Source organism: Actinia tenebrosa, unplaced genomic scaffold, assembly GCF_029948245.1.
Source record: "Actinia tenebrosa isolate PJP-AT-01 unplaced genomic scaffold, QUT_ActTen_1.0 PGA_scaffold16__25_contigs__length_10494907, whole genome shotgun sequence".
Taxonomy (NCBI): Eukaryota; Metazoa; Cnidaria; class Anthozoa; order Actiniaria; family Actiniidae; genus Actinia; species Actinia tenebrosa.
Window position 1 is genome coordinate 4,028,965 of NW_028292576.1, and position 17,175 is coordinate 4,046,139.

Here is a 17,175-nt window from a genome sequence, read left to right on the forward strand (position 1 = left end):
CTTTAGGGAAGTTTCGCCAAAACTATGGATTATGCCAGAGCGCCCTCGTTCTTTGCCGCAGGCCAGAAGAAGTGAGGCTCTTGCATAATCTATTTTTGGCGCATGCGCAATTTTTGGAAAGCGAAATATAACAAGTAATCAAAGTGAAAATTAAATCAAAATTAAAATTAAAGTAAAAGATCAAAGTAAAAATTAAGAACTAAGTCTCAATGGCCGCGCGATTTTTGTCACAATTTCCTTTGCCTCGCTCCTCTAGAAAACATGGAAAATTGAATTCTGAATATCAACTTGGCACTTTATTTTATAGATTTGTACAGTCTTCGCCGGTAAATCAGTACAAATACATTCTTACAATTTTATATCAAATACTTTTAAATATCTATCTACAAAGGTTGCATCCAGCTCTGAAGTCTTTTGTCTTAAAATAATATTACTTGTCGCATTCTATTACCATCTCTTTCTCTATCTATCTACAAGGGATGCATCCAGCTCTGAAGTCTTTGTCTTAAAATAATATTACTTGTCGCATTCTATTACCATCTCTCTATCTATCTACAAGGGTTGCATCCAGCTCTGAAGTCTTTTGTCTTGGAAAAATAATCTTACTTGTCGCATTCTATTACCATCTCTTTCTTTTATTTTTATTTTTTATACCGCGCGAGTGACTTGCTATGCATTAAGTTAGAGTTAAGTGTTTGGTGTCATGTTGCTCTTCCATCGAAGCTAGTCGAGGTAAGACCCGTTGAAACGGGCTAATTTTGCAGTGATTTGAGGTGGTTTTTCAAGAATAGTAAATGACTATCTTGTAAAGTTTTATTCCGAATACCTGGACAAATGCCTCTTTTGAAGCATGAGACAAAAGTTCTTATATTTTTAAAACTAGCCGCAAACATCGGACCTCGAATCGCGGTAAAAATCGCCCGTGTAAAAATGCCTTTAGGGATGAACCATTAGATAAATGATGGGGGGGTTGCAGGAATTTTGGTTGCATGATATTTATTTTTTTGGCTCAACCCTTGCACGTTATTTTGCATACAGTTAGATATTTTTCTTCTAGCAGAAGAAGTTGCACGATATTTTTTTGAGGTTAAAGTGCTTGCTCGATATTTATTTTTGTGGGATTTTCGCAACCCCCCATCAACTATCTAATGGTCCGTCCCTACAAAGGTTTGACGCGCACGCGCATTTTCCCGCCAAAAACCAAGGTAAATTGTCAACTTTTGTTATGTGTGAAAATTCACAAAAATCATAAATTCTTAATCTCAGATTCGAGTGCTCGAAAAATGTGAATCCAATAGGCAGATTAAAGGAAGTTGTAAAATATTCTCGTAAAAAAAGAAGAAAAATTCAACTCCTGTCATGCGTGAAAATTCAAAAAATCATAGACTTTGACTTTGAGAATCGAGGGCTCGAAAAAATGACTTTATAGGCAGATTACCATGCAATTCCCAAATTTTTAAATAGATATTTAAAATATCTAGAGAAATGCCATATGAGGCGGGTTTTTTAAGCTCTTTGGTTTAGGTAGTTGGCTTGACTTTTTATCGTCATTAGTCGATCTGCTAGAAAGATTTTCAATCGATTTAGCAGTGTCTTTCCATGTTTTTATAATCTTGTCTATCGAGTTGGCTGTCCACGAGTGCCGTCGGGTTTCTTCGGGCGTTCGAGGGGTTCCGAGTAAGTTCGGTGAAGGTTGAGCTTTGTCCGATGATTTGCCGACTACAAACAGAAACAGAGAGAAGATACGCTAGTAAAACAAGAGGAACTTTGAAGTGATTTTGCAAAGTTAAATTATCAATCTGTGCTGTGTAGAAGCTAGCTGTTACGTGCAAGCCTAGTGCAGTGAATTTTAGTCATTTTTTAAGAACAACAAATAATCAATCAATCATCTTCTAATTGTTATTAGAATCCAAGATGGGGTATGTGTGTGTGTATGTATGGAAGAGGGAAGCATAGGTGATATGCGCAGCTGCTACGGAGCTCTCTCTCTCTCTCTCTCGCCGCTGTGCAGTTCATGCCTGGTATCGCGGGTTCAATTCTCCACTGAACCGCAATGTAAGTTGTGTTTGTTCTCTTTCTTGCTACGAAAACTTTTCTCCAAGTGCCACGGTTTTCCTCCCTCCGTAAAAATCAACATGTGAGTCTAGTGTTGTATTTAACGAGTGAATAATTTACGTGTTTGATATACGAATTTCATCGACGGCCATGTTTGTATCCTTGGACAATTTGCCGCATGCGCATACGTCTTTAAGCCCTGTCAGTTACAAAACCCAGGTGTTCTCATTTTGACAGCCCATCAAAAAACAGCCACAGCCAATCAGCGCGCAGGAAGAAATCTAATCAGGCGTTCCAGCGAATCTATTGATCATGAAAAACAGGGAAAACGTGGCAGCAGCAGTCGGAGAAAATAACTCTCAATTTTGCTTTCTTGGACTAGCAATGCATTTAAAATTTTACCCGTGCTTGTAATAAATAACTATACGAGTCAAAATGCATTGTGATTTCAATTCTTGGAAAAAAATTATCGTGAAATGATACCTCTTTATGCAACTGAAACTAGAACTGTCTGATCAACTACAACAATCTTTTGCGCGCATTTCCCGAGATCACCTGGATATGTGAAAGTACCAGAGCCTGCGTTTCTTCTGACCTGCAGCAAAGGACGAGGGCTCTGGCATAATCCATTTTTTGAGACCAGGATTTCTTGGACTTCCGGTATAAGAGCGCATGCGTTCAAAGACTTGCCAAAAATAAAAAAACATATGTTGCCGAATTCTAATTTTTATCGTAAGTAAACCTCTGTTTTAAAGCATGATTTTCATTGATTATATTTCACTTCAAATTGCTCATGCGCCAAAAAAAAAAAAAAAAGGATTATGCCAAAGCCCTTGTTCTTCTCCGCAGGCCAGAATAGACGCAGGCTCTCGGGGTACGAGATTGTGCTAGAGAGTGGAGATAGGAAGACAAGTGAAAGTGCTCATGTGCATGGCGACATTTAAGTGCTCGTGTTTTAACGTGATATTAATGAGTGAAACGTGCAGCTAGTGAAGTGAAAAAACAACACCTTCTGTGAGACTCTCTTTACTTGCTGTGGTTTGTGATGTGGTAGCGATATATATTGATTTGAGACCTTTCTGGGCTTCACCGATGGTGAATTCCGCCTTTTCAATGTGTTTGCTCAACAGCACGTGGCTCTGTATGGAAAATGATGCGAATGCACGTGAGTATATATTGGCATTCTCATGATCTACACGTGATCGTGGGAGAGCATGCTTTACTCAACTTACATGGATGCCTTCATGCGCATGCTCAGTAAGCATAATAAATGCAAATTACTAGCGTGAATATAATTGAGCACGTGGCTCTGCATGCGAGGTACAGGGATGTATAGGGATGTGATGCCCGCAACCGTCGTTTAACAAGAATGCTTTCAAATGCGTTAATACAAGAAAGACGTAAGGTACTGAACTCATGGTTCCGCAGTAGTCCCCTTTCCCCTTAGTTACCGTTGCTATGTCCCACAGGCTCAACAAATTAGCTAGAATGATTCAGAATTTAAAACTCTGATCGCGGAATACATAAATTTGTACCGCAGAAAATGAATATAAGCGAAGAGAATGGAACAAATGGGGTGAGGGGGTGGGGGCAGTGAAATATAATGGCAGCATATTTACGCAAGTAGTTTCGACCGTTTTGGTCCTACCTTGGACGATTCCTCAAGATGTCGAACAAACGCATCACGCAGCCTGTTTCTGAATGAAACAAAAACTAGTCAGTATGATCTTAACCTCCCAAAAGTAAAAAACGTAATTGCGAAAAAAAGCATTCTATCAAGTATGTATCTCTCGTTGAAACTTTTAGGTGAAACTTGTGTGCAACGGCGTTGCGAGACAAGTTTCATGTGGGTGTTATATTACACGGTGCAATTTCGTCCTGAAACTCATTGTTCGCGAATTTTGGTCGCACGCGGAAAAAGCAGTTCTACTCTTCATTAAGCGTTCTCGCGACGAGAGTTTCACAACCGGCCTATAACTGCGCCGTGTAACACTCCCGTGAAGCATGTCTTGTAACGACATTGAACACAAGTTTCAGCTGGAAGTTTAAATGGGTAACAGGGCCTTTAATTAACAACACAGAATAGCCCTATTTCACTATGACGTCACATCAAAACAATCTATTGTTTAAACGCAAAGGATCATGGTCGTGGGAGGGGGTCAAATCAACGCAAATTCACCGAAAATTGTTCTAAAACTCGTATCAATCCACGAAGAGAAGTAGAATAGCCAGCAAACGCTCAGAATATTTTTTAGTACATATTAACACATTATATATCTGAAAACCAGGCCATTTTAGATTAAACTGTTTCGCTAGGAGCAAATTTTGTTGAATTTTCTATTGGATTTGGCGATTCTATCCCCCACACAAACAAGCAGTGACGTCATAGTGAAATAGGGCAATTGCACGACTTACCTGATATCAACTTTCACAGCATCTTTCTTCGTACTGAAATTCGTAGGTGACTGAAATGAAAACAAGATATGACGGACTTGATGAAATATTACTACAGGGAATAAAATAATTACTCGTCGGTGAATTGGCCTCCAAAACAAGTCATAATGGGAAGGATACGTTTTCATGCTCTGGATGGTGACGTGCTTAAATGGTTAATCCATTCAAATAGGGTCATAATACCTATGCACGCTATAGAACGCTTGCAGCACTTCGGAATGCAGCTCAATCTGGGGGACAAAACAATAGGTTTCCATTTCTCAGGAGATTGGAATTCTTCTGTTTTGTCCTCCAAAATGAGCCTCTTTGACGTCACATGCAAGAGGTCTATTTCCACTGAAAAGAGCATTGTGACAATCGATCCAGATTCGGATGACCACGTTAAAGGCGGTACCGTCCCTAGTCAACTAGAGACGTTAAAAAGAGGACAACGAGTTTATCAGTTGAATAGAACTCTTTAGCTTCGTATACAAATTGCCCATTTAAGATCACATGACATTCTCTTGAGAATTGTTCTTTTATGACGAACATATTTACAGAATCAACTCCCAAGAGTGGCATCACATGGTCTGAAATGTGTACAACAAATAACGAATGTAAAGAGGTCTTTTACTGTCGTCAAATGCATCCTCTACGAACAAAGTTGATTCGTAATTTCTTTATTTCATTCTGATCCACGGTATTCTCACTGAAAAGAATAGTGTAAGATTCGTACCGTAGATCTTGAAGTGTTAGGTGGAGTCGACGCTCTGTATTTTAGTTCCGTGATTTTTTGTTGTTGTTGTCGAACTTGGTAGGTTAATGCAGCCACCTGCCGCTGTAGGTATGCCATTTCTTCGCTATTTTCTTGCACTTCCTACGGAAAGCATATAATAAATGTATAATTTTCAGTTCCGATGCAATTATCTTGTCATCAATTGACATTACACCAGTGTTAATACCCTCCAGAGCCGTAACTAGAACTTTTACTGGGAGGGTGCACATCGAATAAAATCGGACCATTGATCGTTTTTTTTTAAGGAAGCAGAACCAAAAAAAGCAAAAACGAAAAAACAAAAAACAAAAAAACAAAAAAACAAAAAAAAACAAAAAAAAGGAGATGGATGAGCGGACCTTAAGCTTTTATGGGGTAGGGGGGGGGTGCACGTGCACCCTGTGCTCCCCCCTAGTTACGGCCCTGCCCTCAACAACATCCAGCTGATCTGAAATAGTGACGCATAAATGACGTCACTGCAAAACTGAGATTCCTGAAGCATATGAAAATAAAAACATGCCCGATTAAATTTTTAAAAAAATCGTTAAATAATGTGTCACTGTTATCAAGCGCTTATCCACCATTTTCCATACATCGGTTCACTGGTCAAACACAAAGCATTCAGTTGAGGTTGCAAGGTTCAAATTTGAATAATCCTTTGAAAGTACCTTGGCGCCTCGCTTGAGCGCTTTGTGTTTCACCAGTGAACCAATGTATGGAAAATGGTGAATTAGCAACGTCATTTATTCATTTGGTGTCCTGGAAATCTATAACTTGCATACCTCAGTATTGCAAATTTTCTCCATTTTAATTGGCTAACATTTTTTTCTCAGATCAGCTGGATCAACCTTTGTACCACGACGAGATCCTCTTGATCATGATCATCAATCATTGATATCTTCAATATTATCATCCTCTTCACCAGCACCATCATCAATCATGATGATCATCACCATCATCAGCTATCAACAGCAGTATCATTATCATCAACATCATCACTATCATCATCACCATCGACATCATCATCAACACTTCATCATCCTTATCACCATGCCGTTATCACCATCAGAATGATCATCAGTCATCATATATCCTCATCACCACCACTATGATCATCACAATCATTATCAATATCAACAGCAGCATCATTATCATCAATATCATATACCATCATTACCATTTACCATCATCACTCGTCATCATCACTCATCACTCATCATCACGCTTTCAATTAAGAGGACAATAATATATCTATTTATCATATATAATAGGATCTTGATTTATAAGATTTTGATTGAATGTATTTTCTTTGGCCATGTGCCAATGTACAAATTGTATACGATGTCCTTTGAAATAAATAAAATGTAAAAAATGTAATGTAAAATGTAACCATCTTTCATCATCATTATGACCATCATCACCATATATCATCACTCTACTGATGTAACATCATGCAGAACATGGAAGACTGTCTGCATCAAGTGAAGCAAGGGACGCTCATTCGTAAAAGAATTTTCGTGTTGTAATTAAGTTAATGTTCAATAATTTAATGTCATTTTATTCAAGGGACCGTCGTAATTGGGGAAACCTGTGACGGTATCCCTTACCTCTCGTCTGCTTGTAATTTGTTTATATTTTTTCTTTTTTCTTTTTTTTTTTACTATGATTTGATGTGAGGTAAAAGTTAAATAGATAAATAAATGATACCATACCGCTCGTCTGCTAATCTTACCAGTTGTTTCTGTAGAAGCTTTATCGTGTGGTTTTTCGTTTCCAGTTCATGCTCAATCTCTTCCTTATCCATAAAAAGCGTATCACGTTCCTAAAACATGCGTCTCATTAGTACAATGGTTCCATCCCCCATACACAAATACACTTCTTAAAACCAACCTCCTTCAGATTTTTCATCTTTTCTCTCAAGTCCTCCATCTCTTCCTTCATCTTCTTCATTTCTTCATCACTATCATTCTGTCTTTTTTCCTCTACAGTTCTCTGGGTAGAGTTCTCTGCAGCAAGCTGCTCCTCGTCTGGACGCTCCAGACAAGACGATTGCTTTCTCCTTGATAAAGAAGCCGAACGAATACGTCGTAGTTTTTCGTGAATGACTTCGCTTGAGTCGTAAGTGTTTCGTCTTACGCCCTAGAAAATAGAATTTTTTATATTCTTCTGCAACCTTAGCAAGTGTTAGACTAAAGTGCGCAGTTTTGGCGTTTAAGTATCAGTCAAATTTATTGCAGCTAAAGACAGTTGTAGCTAGTTGTGACCTAAAGACTGACCGCGTCTGGATTTGTGTTGGCTGAATGGTTTAAAAGGACCTTCACATATTTATATCGAGCCTTGAAACAACCCCTGAGCTGATCTAAGTCAGGGTACGGGTAACTCACAGATCAAACCCTGAAACAACCTCTGGGCTGATCTAAGTCAGGGCACGGCTAACTCACAGATCAAACCCTTAAACAACCTCTGGGCTGATCTAAGTCAGGGTACGGGTAACTCACAGAACAGAGCCTGAAACAACCTCTGATCTAAGTTGGGGCATGGCTAACTGACTCAAACGAGAGTGTGTGTGATCAACTTCTCCGAAAATATTTGTTTTCCTTACCGATTCATCACAAGAATCATTTTCACATAAATTGGACAAGTTTGTTATGCTTCTGGATGAAATAGACTTTGATTTGGCCAATGGTGAGACTACTTCAGCCTGAAGAGAAAGTATGGACAACATAAATAGCTTATTAGTTATCATTATGACCTTACTACTGAATGACTGTGGTTTCGGCACGGCATGAACAATATGATAGCAAATCAGTTTGGGCCGTTTCAGAACCCAGAATAGGGCAAATGTTGACCTGGAGACCGCCCTCTTTTGATGGGACTGTTTTAGCCATTAAAAGAAGGTCCTTTTTTGCTTATATAACTGTGAAATTAGAACTGGAGATTCATAAGGCACACAAAAGACCTCTACCTTGGGCGTAATCTTGCACCACGTGTCATTACCTAGGGTATCACTTCTTTGTTTAAAGGTTGCAAAAAGACAAATAGAATATGGATTGAACCTAAACAAAGAATCTTTGTTTTCAAGAGAATGACACGTGGTCTGAAATGGGAAAACATTACGCCCAAGATAAAGAGGTCTATTAACAGCATTCTGTAATTCAGTTTCGGCGCGCGAAATCGCTGTTCGTCCAATGAAAATGCTTGGATACGATCACGCTATAAACGGCAAGTCCTCTTGTACCGCGAGTTTTTCAAAATCATAATATAAAATTTAATCTAATGCGAGTAACTTACTTCTTGAAGTTCTCTTTTTAGTTTCAGTAGCATCGTTTTCATGGCTCGAACGTCGGTCAAGCACTGAACAAAACCAGCCTCATCGATCTCCAGGACACCGCTATCATCCACTTCATTGAACGCAGACGCGTGTCGAGGTGCTCTGAATGTTACTAAAGTCGTCCTTCGTCGAACGAGACCGGGTCTTTTAGGCTTTGGGTCTACACGACTTTCGTCAAGGGATGCTTTTCGGACTTTAAGCATATGGAAAGGGGATTTCTGTGATATTTCTTGGTCAACATCTCTCGAGCGACCCAAAGTTTTTGATTTTTCAATTCTAACGTTTTGGTTAAAGTCTTTCAGTTCATGCGACTCTTCTTGAAATCCGTTTGTTAAAGTCTCATCCTTTTCGTCCTTTAAATCTTCCGCACAATTGTTTGAAATAGTTTTATCTACTAATTCCTGGGATTGACTGCTATTTTTATCTGAATTGTCCTCCGCCCCACTCGTGTCCAAATCTATTGGATTGCCTCCAAGAATGAGAGAGTTGATCCTTTTTTCCACGTCGGAAATTTTCTTTTGAAGAGCCTTTTCATAGTGTGCTGCCGACGTTTCATTTTTTAGCTGTTCGTCAACATCATCAGTTCCGTCTTTCAGAGTCTGGTCATTCAAATCTCTTAAGTCCACATCAGCATCCGTATCGGTGCTACATTTAGAGGTTTTGAAGTCTTCGCTCAAGGAAGACGTTGACCAAGACGAATTGTATCCTGACTCCATTGATTCCTGATGTGATGGCGAAGCTGCTTTGGACATAAGTTCCTCTTTATCAATTGAATCCTTTTTATCTGTTTGAATTTCGCTGCTTCTAGTTTTATCATCGTCAGATAAGTTCAGCTCATTCGATGTCACCAGAGGTTTCTTTTTGTTAAAACTTTTTTGTTTGGACAAATAAGGTTTTGTTTCAGCTTGAACCTTCCTGGAATATGGCGACTTAGAGTGCGGAACGCTTACAATATCGTCACCTGCCATTTTACTTCGACCTAATGAGTTTCTACGTTCAGTAACAACAGTTTCTAACTTCTGTTTTGTATCCCACTCTTCGTCATCAAAATAATCAGTCTTCGATGGCGATATTTTGTCCGCAAGTTCTGATAAACTGTAAGAGAGAACGTTGAGCTGTGTTTCAGACAAGTTTAAGTGTTTTTCTGGTGGAGCAATACCTTCTTCACCAACGGAACCACATTCTTTATCTTGTAAACTATCAGACATTCTTGTATCTGATGCTAGCGCGTTTGCTTTCGTAGAATCGAGTTCTCCATAGTCTCCTGACACGTCCTCTTTCATAGACCTGTCATACAAAATGTGGATTTTAAATTTCAAGTTTTATCTTCGAGCACAATCAAATTAAAAATTATCCTTGGAAGCGGAATTGAGAAGAGTATGGTGAACCATTTAAGGGCATCGCTAATGAAAATCTTCTTTATTAAATTGCCTACACTTAAATAGAACAAAAGTCGCCAAATTGACAGTTTTAATATAACAAAATTACCTTCCACGCAGCAGTCATTATCAACTGCGATTCTCGAAATTCACCTTATATTTCTTGTTTCCAATTCGATTAGAACCTTTTATTAGGAGTCAACTGTCCGTTTTTTAATTGACAAAGATTGTGTAGAATTTTTGGTTCCACAACAATTTGCATAAGGAAAAAAATTATCCAAACTCTGCAATGAGATTTCTCAGTTTATTGATTATTGCTTTCCGGCCTATCTTGAATATCATTTATTTAGTTTTGTCTATATTTTGAAACATCTTTTGTCTTTCATAAAATGTTGTTATAAATAACAACTTCAATTAATCTGTGATGTCATTTGGGAGCTGTTTTTTATATTTTTTTTCTTTCTTTCTTAATTTCTTTTTCTTTCTTTTCTAACGTTTTTAGTTTGAACGCATTTACGGCGCATGCGTCAAGAAAATGGCGGGAAAATAAACAGCCACGTTTTTTACTTGCTCCGTTGGTAGATTTATCTAGGAAAAAATTACCTGAAAAAACAAATGTTCAAATAACAACATAACTTAATGTTTGGTGTTTGCTAAGACGTCAGAAATTAATTTTATTATTTATTCTAGAACATACTTCTCTTCGTTTTCGTTATCTTCGCTTTCTAAGTCAGTTGTCTTTATTCCTGAAAAAGTTCAATGAGGGTAAAATAAGGAAATAGACTTCTTTACCTTCGGGCGTAATAAGGTTTTCCCATTTCAGACCACATGTCTCTCCCTAGAGTATTATTTCTTTGTTTAATAGTTGCGCATGAGAAGATACATGAATATGGATACAACTCAAACAGAGAATCTTATTCTCGAGAGAATGACACGTGGTATGAAATGGGACAACATTACACCAAAGCTAAAAAGGCCTAATTTTCAGAGGATATTTATTGAAACTGTTGAAAATGGACCCATCTCAAAATTATCTTGTGTGAGAGGCATGGAAAAACAAAAGAAATGACACAAATGTAGCACTCTTTCCAATACTACACGTTGAGTAAGGCAAATGACAAAACAGGTGGATGATAGCCTATTGCCAATCAATGCTGTAATGACTTCAGCTCACAGTTTGTAGCAATAAAAACAATGTAAATTAGAAAGAGTAGCTTAATTTTCATATATACCTGATTTTGATGATTTAGTTTTCCCCATAGCAAAGCCATAGTGTAATAAATTAGATGATTTTGATGTGTTTGTAGACTGTTTTGAGCCAAGACTTCTTTGTGTTCTGCTACTTGGACCTGGAAGTCCTCTGGCAAGTGCAGGAATTCTTGATTTACTCATATTTATTCCTCTTTACAACATAGCCCTCATTTCCATATTTCTAGGTAAATAATTATTATCTTAGAATGATTTTAAAAAGGTAGCAAAATATGAATGCATGGCAGCCATTCTGGAGGTACAGGGTCATCCAGGGGTTGTGTAGTGTACGTGGGTGCCAGAGAATGGAAATGGAACTATGTCTTAACTAACTGCCATCTTGAGAAGCGCTTTAACATTCAAGGATTTGAAGACCCCCCCCCCCCCCCAAAAAAACGAAAATAGGTGAGCGATAATGAAAATGTTACACTTTGCAGATGGGAAAAGTGGACCTTCGGCTTTTACAGTGGGGTGGGGGGATACAGGTTACAGCCATGAGGTGAACACTGCTGACATGGCCACGATACACTAATTGTAAACAAAGAATTAATGCACAAATGCATCTAACAACAGCTTAAACTAACCAAATTAAACCCGTGTCTTATGTATGCATGCATTGGCCAGGAAGCAAGACTTGATCCACCTCTTACACTGCTGTAACAGTGGACATGGGTTCAATCCCTGGACTCGTCATCAAATATGGGTATACAGTTGCTAGTTTTCTTGTGTGCTTTGAGAGATTTTCAAAGAAATAACTTCTAAATTCCAATTTGATAATGAAATGAGGACCATACATTTTTAGTAAACACAAAAACAACAATCCAAATATGTATGGATAACCAAAATATTGTAATTGGCTTAATTATTCCTAATTTAATATAAACAATTTGGAATTTGAAGATTTATTACTTGCAAGAGTTAAATATATATATAAGAGTTAAATATATATATAGAATATATATATATATATATATATTCTATATAAATCCTACGCAACGAAATGAATAGAATTTTTACGATAAATAATATATGTCATCAAGTTTAATAAATGATATTCATGAATGAATGACAATTTTCTTAAATGCTACGACTTTTAGATGAAACGTGTAACTAAACCGTAATCGATAATTTTTTTTACCTACAAAAAGGTGAATACGATACTTGATAAAAAATCTCAAAAAGAATATATACAAAATATTGTGACATCAAATACATGCCAACTCTAAGATTATTTAATCTTTAATTTCTTGCATAAATTCATTCAGTCTAGTTGAATAAAAAATGTAATATTCTGTGCGCGACAGAAAATAAGACTTAACGGATTCATTCCTACGATATTGAACTTTGTGGTTGAAATTCTTTCCTAATGATACAACAGAAAAAACAATTCGAAGATCATAAACAAATAAATAGATTCCTAAATTTCAGTCGCTGAAACCCGTCTTTGTTTTGGTAAATAGAGACATGGCGAAATTAAAGGTGACGATCATTCACAACTTTCTCAAGTATCCCGTCAAAAAAACACTTTTCACTTCTCTCAAGAAATTAAATGTTTTGTCGCCTTGTCAATATAACGTTAGTCGAATGCCAAATTTCGATTCTATATTTATTAAAATTCATTTTATTGAGATAGAGAGATAGATAGAATGCCAAATTTTATTTCATATTTATTGCAATTAATATTATTATAAAAAGGAGTAATGTGGTTTCAACAATAATTCAGGCATTTAAGTCAAAATATACATCTTTCCTATCTTGCGACTGGAATATTTTCGCAGAAAAACATCTTCATAGGAAGACTTTTAATTTAAAAAAAATTATGCTAAAAAATTAAATATCAGGCCTATGTAAACTTCGCAAGCTGTTCTTGCTCTGAATATCAAGGTCAAAATAATAAAATTTCTCGGCGGATTTTAAAATGCCTGGGAAACATGTTTTTTTTAGTACGACATAAAATTTATTTTTGTATTTCTTAACTTTAATCGGGAATTAAAATTAAAGCTGAGGGTTTCTTTACGCCTGAGATAATCGCAGATAAAGAGGATTATACAAAATAAGGTACTTTGACTGGACTTTTATTCTGTTTTACCAATACAATGCTAAAAATATCAGAGGTTAATACCATTGACGTTGATGGCGCAGGAAATATCCTAGTAAAACCATCTCAGTGCCGCATACTCCGGAAAAGCCATCAAAATGTTTATTTACTTCTCGGAAAGCCAGTTCAGTGCAAGCGTGGTCCTCAGTTAAAGAATTTTTTTCAGAACCAAATCATCTTAAGAGAACGTCGTTGTTGATTTACATTAATTTACTTAAATTTCACAACTCTATGCTTTGATTGAAGAAGGAAGGAACGAATCTTGATACAGAATTCTAGGAAGGATCAGTTACGAACTGGCTTCCCAACTTTTCTTTATTGGCTTGAGAAGTACAGCAAATTAGATTACAAGACATATTACTATTATTTAATGTTCTCTATATTTACGAAGGACACTCAAATGTTATTTCCAATCAACAATAAAAAAACCTTCAAATTTTATCGTCCTTATAATCTAGAAACTAGAAAATTTCGCGAAGCTTTCATACAGTTTTAAACTAGTTTCGATTATTACTCTTTCAGTAATAAAATAATTTTAGTAATTTTGAATACTTTAGGTAAACTTACGTTGAACTTAATCAAGTATTTAGAGTTGTAAATCTTACCGTTCGTTCAGGTAGTGAAATATTTGTGTCCGACATAAAGCCAGAGACTTTACCAAAGCTCTTTACTTAATCCAGGTGTACAAATCGAGAGCAAATCAAAAGTCGAGAGATTGAATATTACGCTCCATACACTTGTAACCAAGTAAGAGAGTTCGATATTCAAAGCAAGTGTGGCCCGCTCGTCTTGTGACGTCAGACATGTCACTAAACTTTTTATTTTATTATAACGAGATGTCAAGTTAAGCCAATCAGAGCTCTAGGAGAACGATTGTTAACTTCCGGTGTACAAGGAGGTAATTAGTCAGAGAACAACTGTTAATAAAGCAGGTAAAGTAATTCTTAGGGTAGGATATATAAATATTATACGAACCTAATTACTAGTATATAAGACTTTGAATATATATTATTCAAAAATATTATTGGAATTTCACATATATTAGGGAATGTATATGTTTGGGGGGGTGGGGGGCAAAGAGAGGACTGAGGCTTCAGAGGGAAATTCATCAGTGAAAACAGTTCGTTTCGTCAGTAGGTGCTGCTTTTAAATTTTGACTAGACTCTCAGGGCTGCGTCAGCCCCACCCCCCCCCCCCCCCCCCTCGGTCCTACCTCCTCTATCCTACCCCACCCCGTTTGTAAGCAACACTGAAAAAATATACCCGCTTGGGTTGCCTGTGTTTTCGGTTCCATGCTCTCTCTTTCGGATTCATTTCATGACTTGCCAACCAAAGCACAATAACAAAATCGAAGCTCTAATTATATCTATAAAAAAAATTCGAATCCCAAGAGATATGGGATCTTCATATTCTAAAGGAGCAAAAACAAGCCCTTCTATGAGAAGCACCAGTAGGAAAAAAGGATCTGGTAGTTCCAAAATCAAAGATAAGCCTTCGCACACCACATCTGTTGAAGGAACATGTGATGTTGACAATAATCTGGAGCACAAAACTGGAAATATTGTACATGAAAGAAAGGATAGCAAAAAGTTTTGGATCTCACATGTGAAGTTTAGAAGAAGTAGTGGAGATTTGAGAAGGACTTCGTCTGAGAAACGACCCGAAATTCACAAAGATGGAAAGACGCATGCTAAACAAACACTACGACAAGAACAAAATTCCAAAAGTGCATTACTAAAAACTTCTGCTGAGGGAACGTCTTCACAGACTAAAGAACTCCATGAAGACGATAGAAGTAGTGAAAATAACAATAGAGGTGTAAAATCAGGGATTTTGGAACAAGGTGCGAATTGTTCCCAACATTCCGTTGTTACCAATGTCAATGCTGGGGTTGCCAAGTATAGGTCAATGACAGTTGTTGAACTTTATAATATTCTTAATGATGGTGCACTTTCACCTTGTATTTGTGACCCGTCCTATGTTCTTTTATTGGACACAAGAAGTAAGGAATCGTATGAGCAGAATCATATATTATTAGCTAGGCCATCAACTTCTCTTTATTCTGACTTACAATCTTACAACTACCTAAATGGGCTTTCAACCAGTAGTATATCGAATTCTGTTAGTGAATTCACTTGGATCATTATATATGGAGATCGTATCGATCCTGATGATAGAAGTATAGAGGAAAGACCAGAGATCAAATTGTTCAATGAACTAGAAGGAAATTATGATGCAGAGCCTTATCTTCTTTCTGCAGGATTTATTTCATTTGAAAACTCTTTCCCATTTTTATGTACAGACAACAAAATTACAGATTATAAGACTTTAGAGGTCTACCCTTCAATGATCTTAGACGACCAACTTTACCAAGGACGTGGTGACCAAGCGACGAACATCAAGGTCGTAGAAAACCTAAATATCACCCATATCGTAAATATCACTCAAGAACACAAGAATGCATTTCCAGCCAAAGTGGAATACTTAACTTTAAAACTTGACGATGTCCCTCAAACCCAACTTTTAAAGCACTTTGAAACGACAAGTGCTTTTCTAGCTAATGCATTTAGTAGTGGGGGACGTGCTCTGGTACATTGTAATCTCGGAGTGAGTAGAAGTTCATCAGTAAGTATAGCATATTTAATACAGTCAAGGGGTTGGACATTAAGACAGGCGTATGACTACATTAAGGAAAGAAGGACGTGTATCCGTCCAAATAGAGGATTCTTACAACAGCTTTCTGTCTGGGAAGTAAATATTCTGGGGAAAAAGTACACTGATCCTGATGACTTGTGGCTCTAAATCACCAGTTATAAATCTCATATACCAACCAGTACACTAAATCGCAGGAACATTGTCAATTGAAATTACATGTGAAATTGGGCGGGGGGAAATTTGAGGCAAATTCCATTTCTGGATTTAACAATCAGAGCATGCGTTACATTGTGGCTATGTTTAATTTGTACAGTGTTTGTATAACAATATTCTTGCAATTAGGCGTTTACGTTAAATTTAATGATATTATTCAAAATTAGTTGAAATGTAAAGCTATTTCAAAAAATGTCGAAGGGGCAGATGGCGGTCGTAGGTAATAGGCAATAAATGATACGAAATAGGTCATTCCAAGATGCAAGAATATGGTAGCCAGAATTGACATATTTTTTATCATTATTCTATTGTCAATAACACAAATGTTTATTGATGTTAATTGTTGTTGAAATGTCGTTTGTAGTCGACAAAACCATTTAAAACATTATTCGATTATTTGTAATTTATATGCATGCGCACTGTGCCTTTCGGTCGTTCACACCTTCAATGTTTTTTAAATAGTTGTATATTCATAAGGAAAATGCTAGATATTCATCAGTGCAAATGGTTGAAGGCCCCATTGGCATTTATTTAGTCTAAATCTGAATGATCCAAATTAATAGCAGAAAATAATATTCTAACTGTAAAATATTACAATATTTTGTATAAATATGATAAATACAATCCAAAGCTAAAAAATTATAATCCCTTAAGTAACTTAATTAATTGATACAGAAAAATGTGATATATTGATGAGAGTTTATAAATTTTTTTTTTTAATTGGTACCAAAAGAATGCTTTGTGCTCACTATGGCTGCGTTCATAATGTATGGCAGGGGGGGCGGGCGGGGCAGGTGAATATTTGAAATGTCCAGAATTATTCTTAACATCCCCTTAACACCCTGCAAAAAAATACGATCCCCCCTAAGCAAGGCTTGTAGCTTCTTCCAAAAATTGTGCATCCCCCTATTTTTCTGATAAAAAATTGCCCATCCCCCTTTTTCCTACCAAAATTTTTGCAATCCTCCCTCAATTTCACCTGCCCCCC

The 17,175-nt window shown here is 36.9% G+C and overlaps 2 protein-coding genes across 4 annotated transcripts; one reads left to right on the forward strand and one right to left on the reverse strand.

Moving 5' to 3' along the window:
- Nucleotides 1–274: 274 nt before the first annotated feature.
- Nucleotides 275–14,112, reverse strand: LOC116293670 (uncharacterized). Of its 3 annotated transcripts, none has more exons than XM_031701132.2 (12): nt 13,925–14,112; nt 11,206–11,405; nt 10,671–10,719; nt 8,555–9,881; nt 7,866–7,964; nt 7,154–7,402; nt 6,996–7,085; nt 5,225–5,365; nt 4,471–4,520; nt 3,704–3,752; nt 3,131–3,194; nt 275–1,719 (listed from the first exon to the last, which is right to left on the reverse strand). In XM_031701132.2, the coding sequence occupies exons 2-12, from the start codon at nt 11,363–11,365 to the stop codon at nt 1,478–1,480; spliced, it is 2,520 nt and encodes an 839-aa protein (XP_031556992.1). In that variant the 5' UTR covers nt 11,366–11,405; nt 13,925–14,112; the 3' UTR covers nt 275–1,477. The 3 variants fall into 3 exon arrangements, with proteins under 3 accessions (XP_031556992.1, XP_031556991.1, XP_031556993.1); XM_031701131.2 differs by having other exon boundaries at nt 3,065–3,194; XM_031701133.2 differs by lacking the exon at nt 3,131–3,194.
- A 537-nt stretch (nt 14,113–14,649) lies between these two features.
- On the forward strand, nt 14,650–17,148 carry LOC116293672 (serine/threonine/tyrosine-interacting-like protein 1). Its single transcript, XM_031701136.2, has one exon. The coding sequence runs from the start codon at nt 14,715–14,717 to the stop codon at nt 16,119–16,121; it is 1,407 nt and encodes a 468-aa protein (XP_031556996.2). The 5' UTR covers nt 14,650–14,714; the 3' UTR covers nt 16,122–17,148.
- The last annotated feature ends 27 nt before the right edge of the window (nt 17,149–17,175 follow it).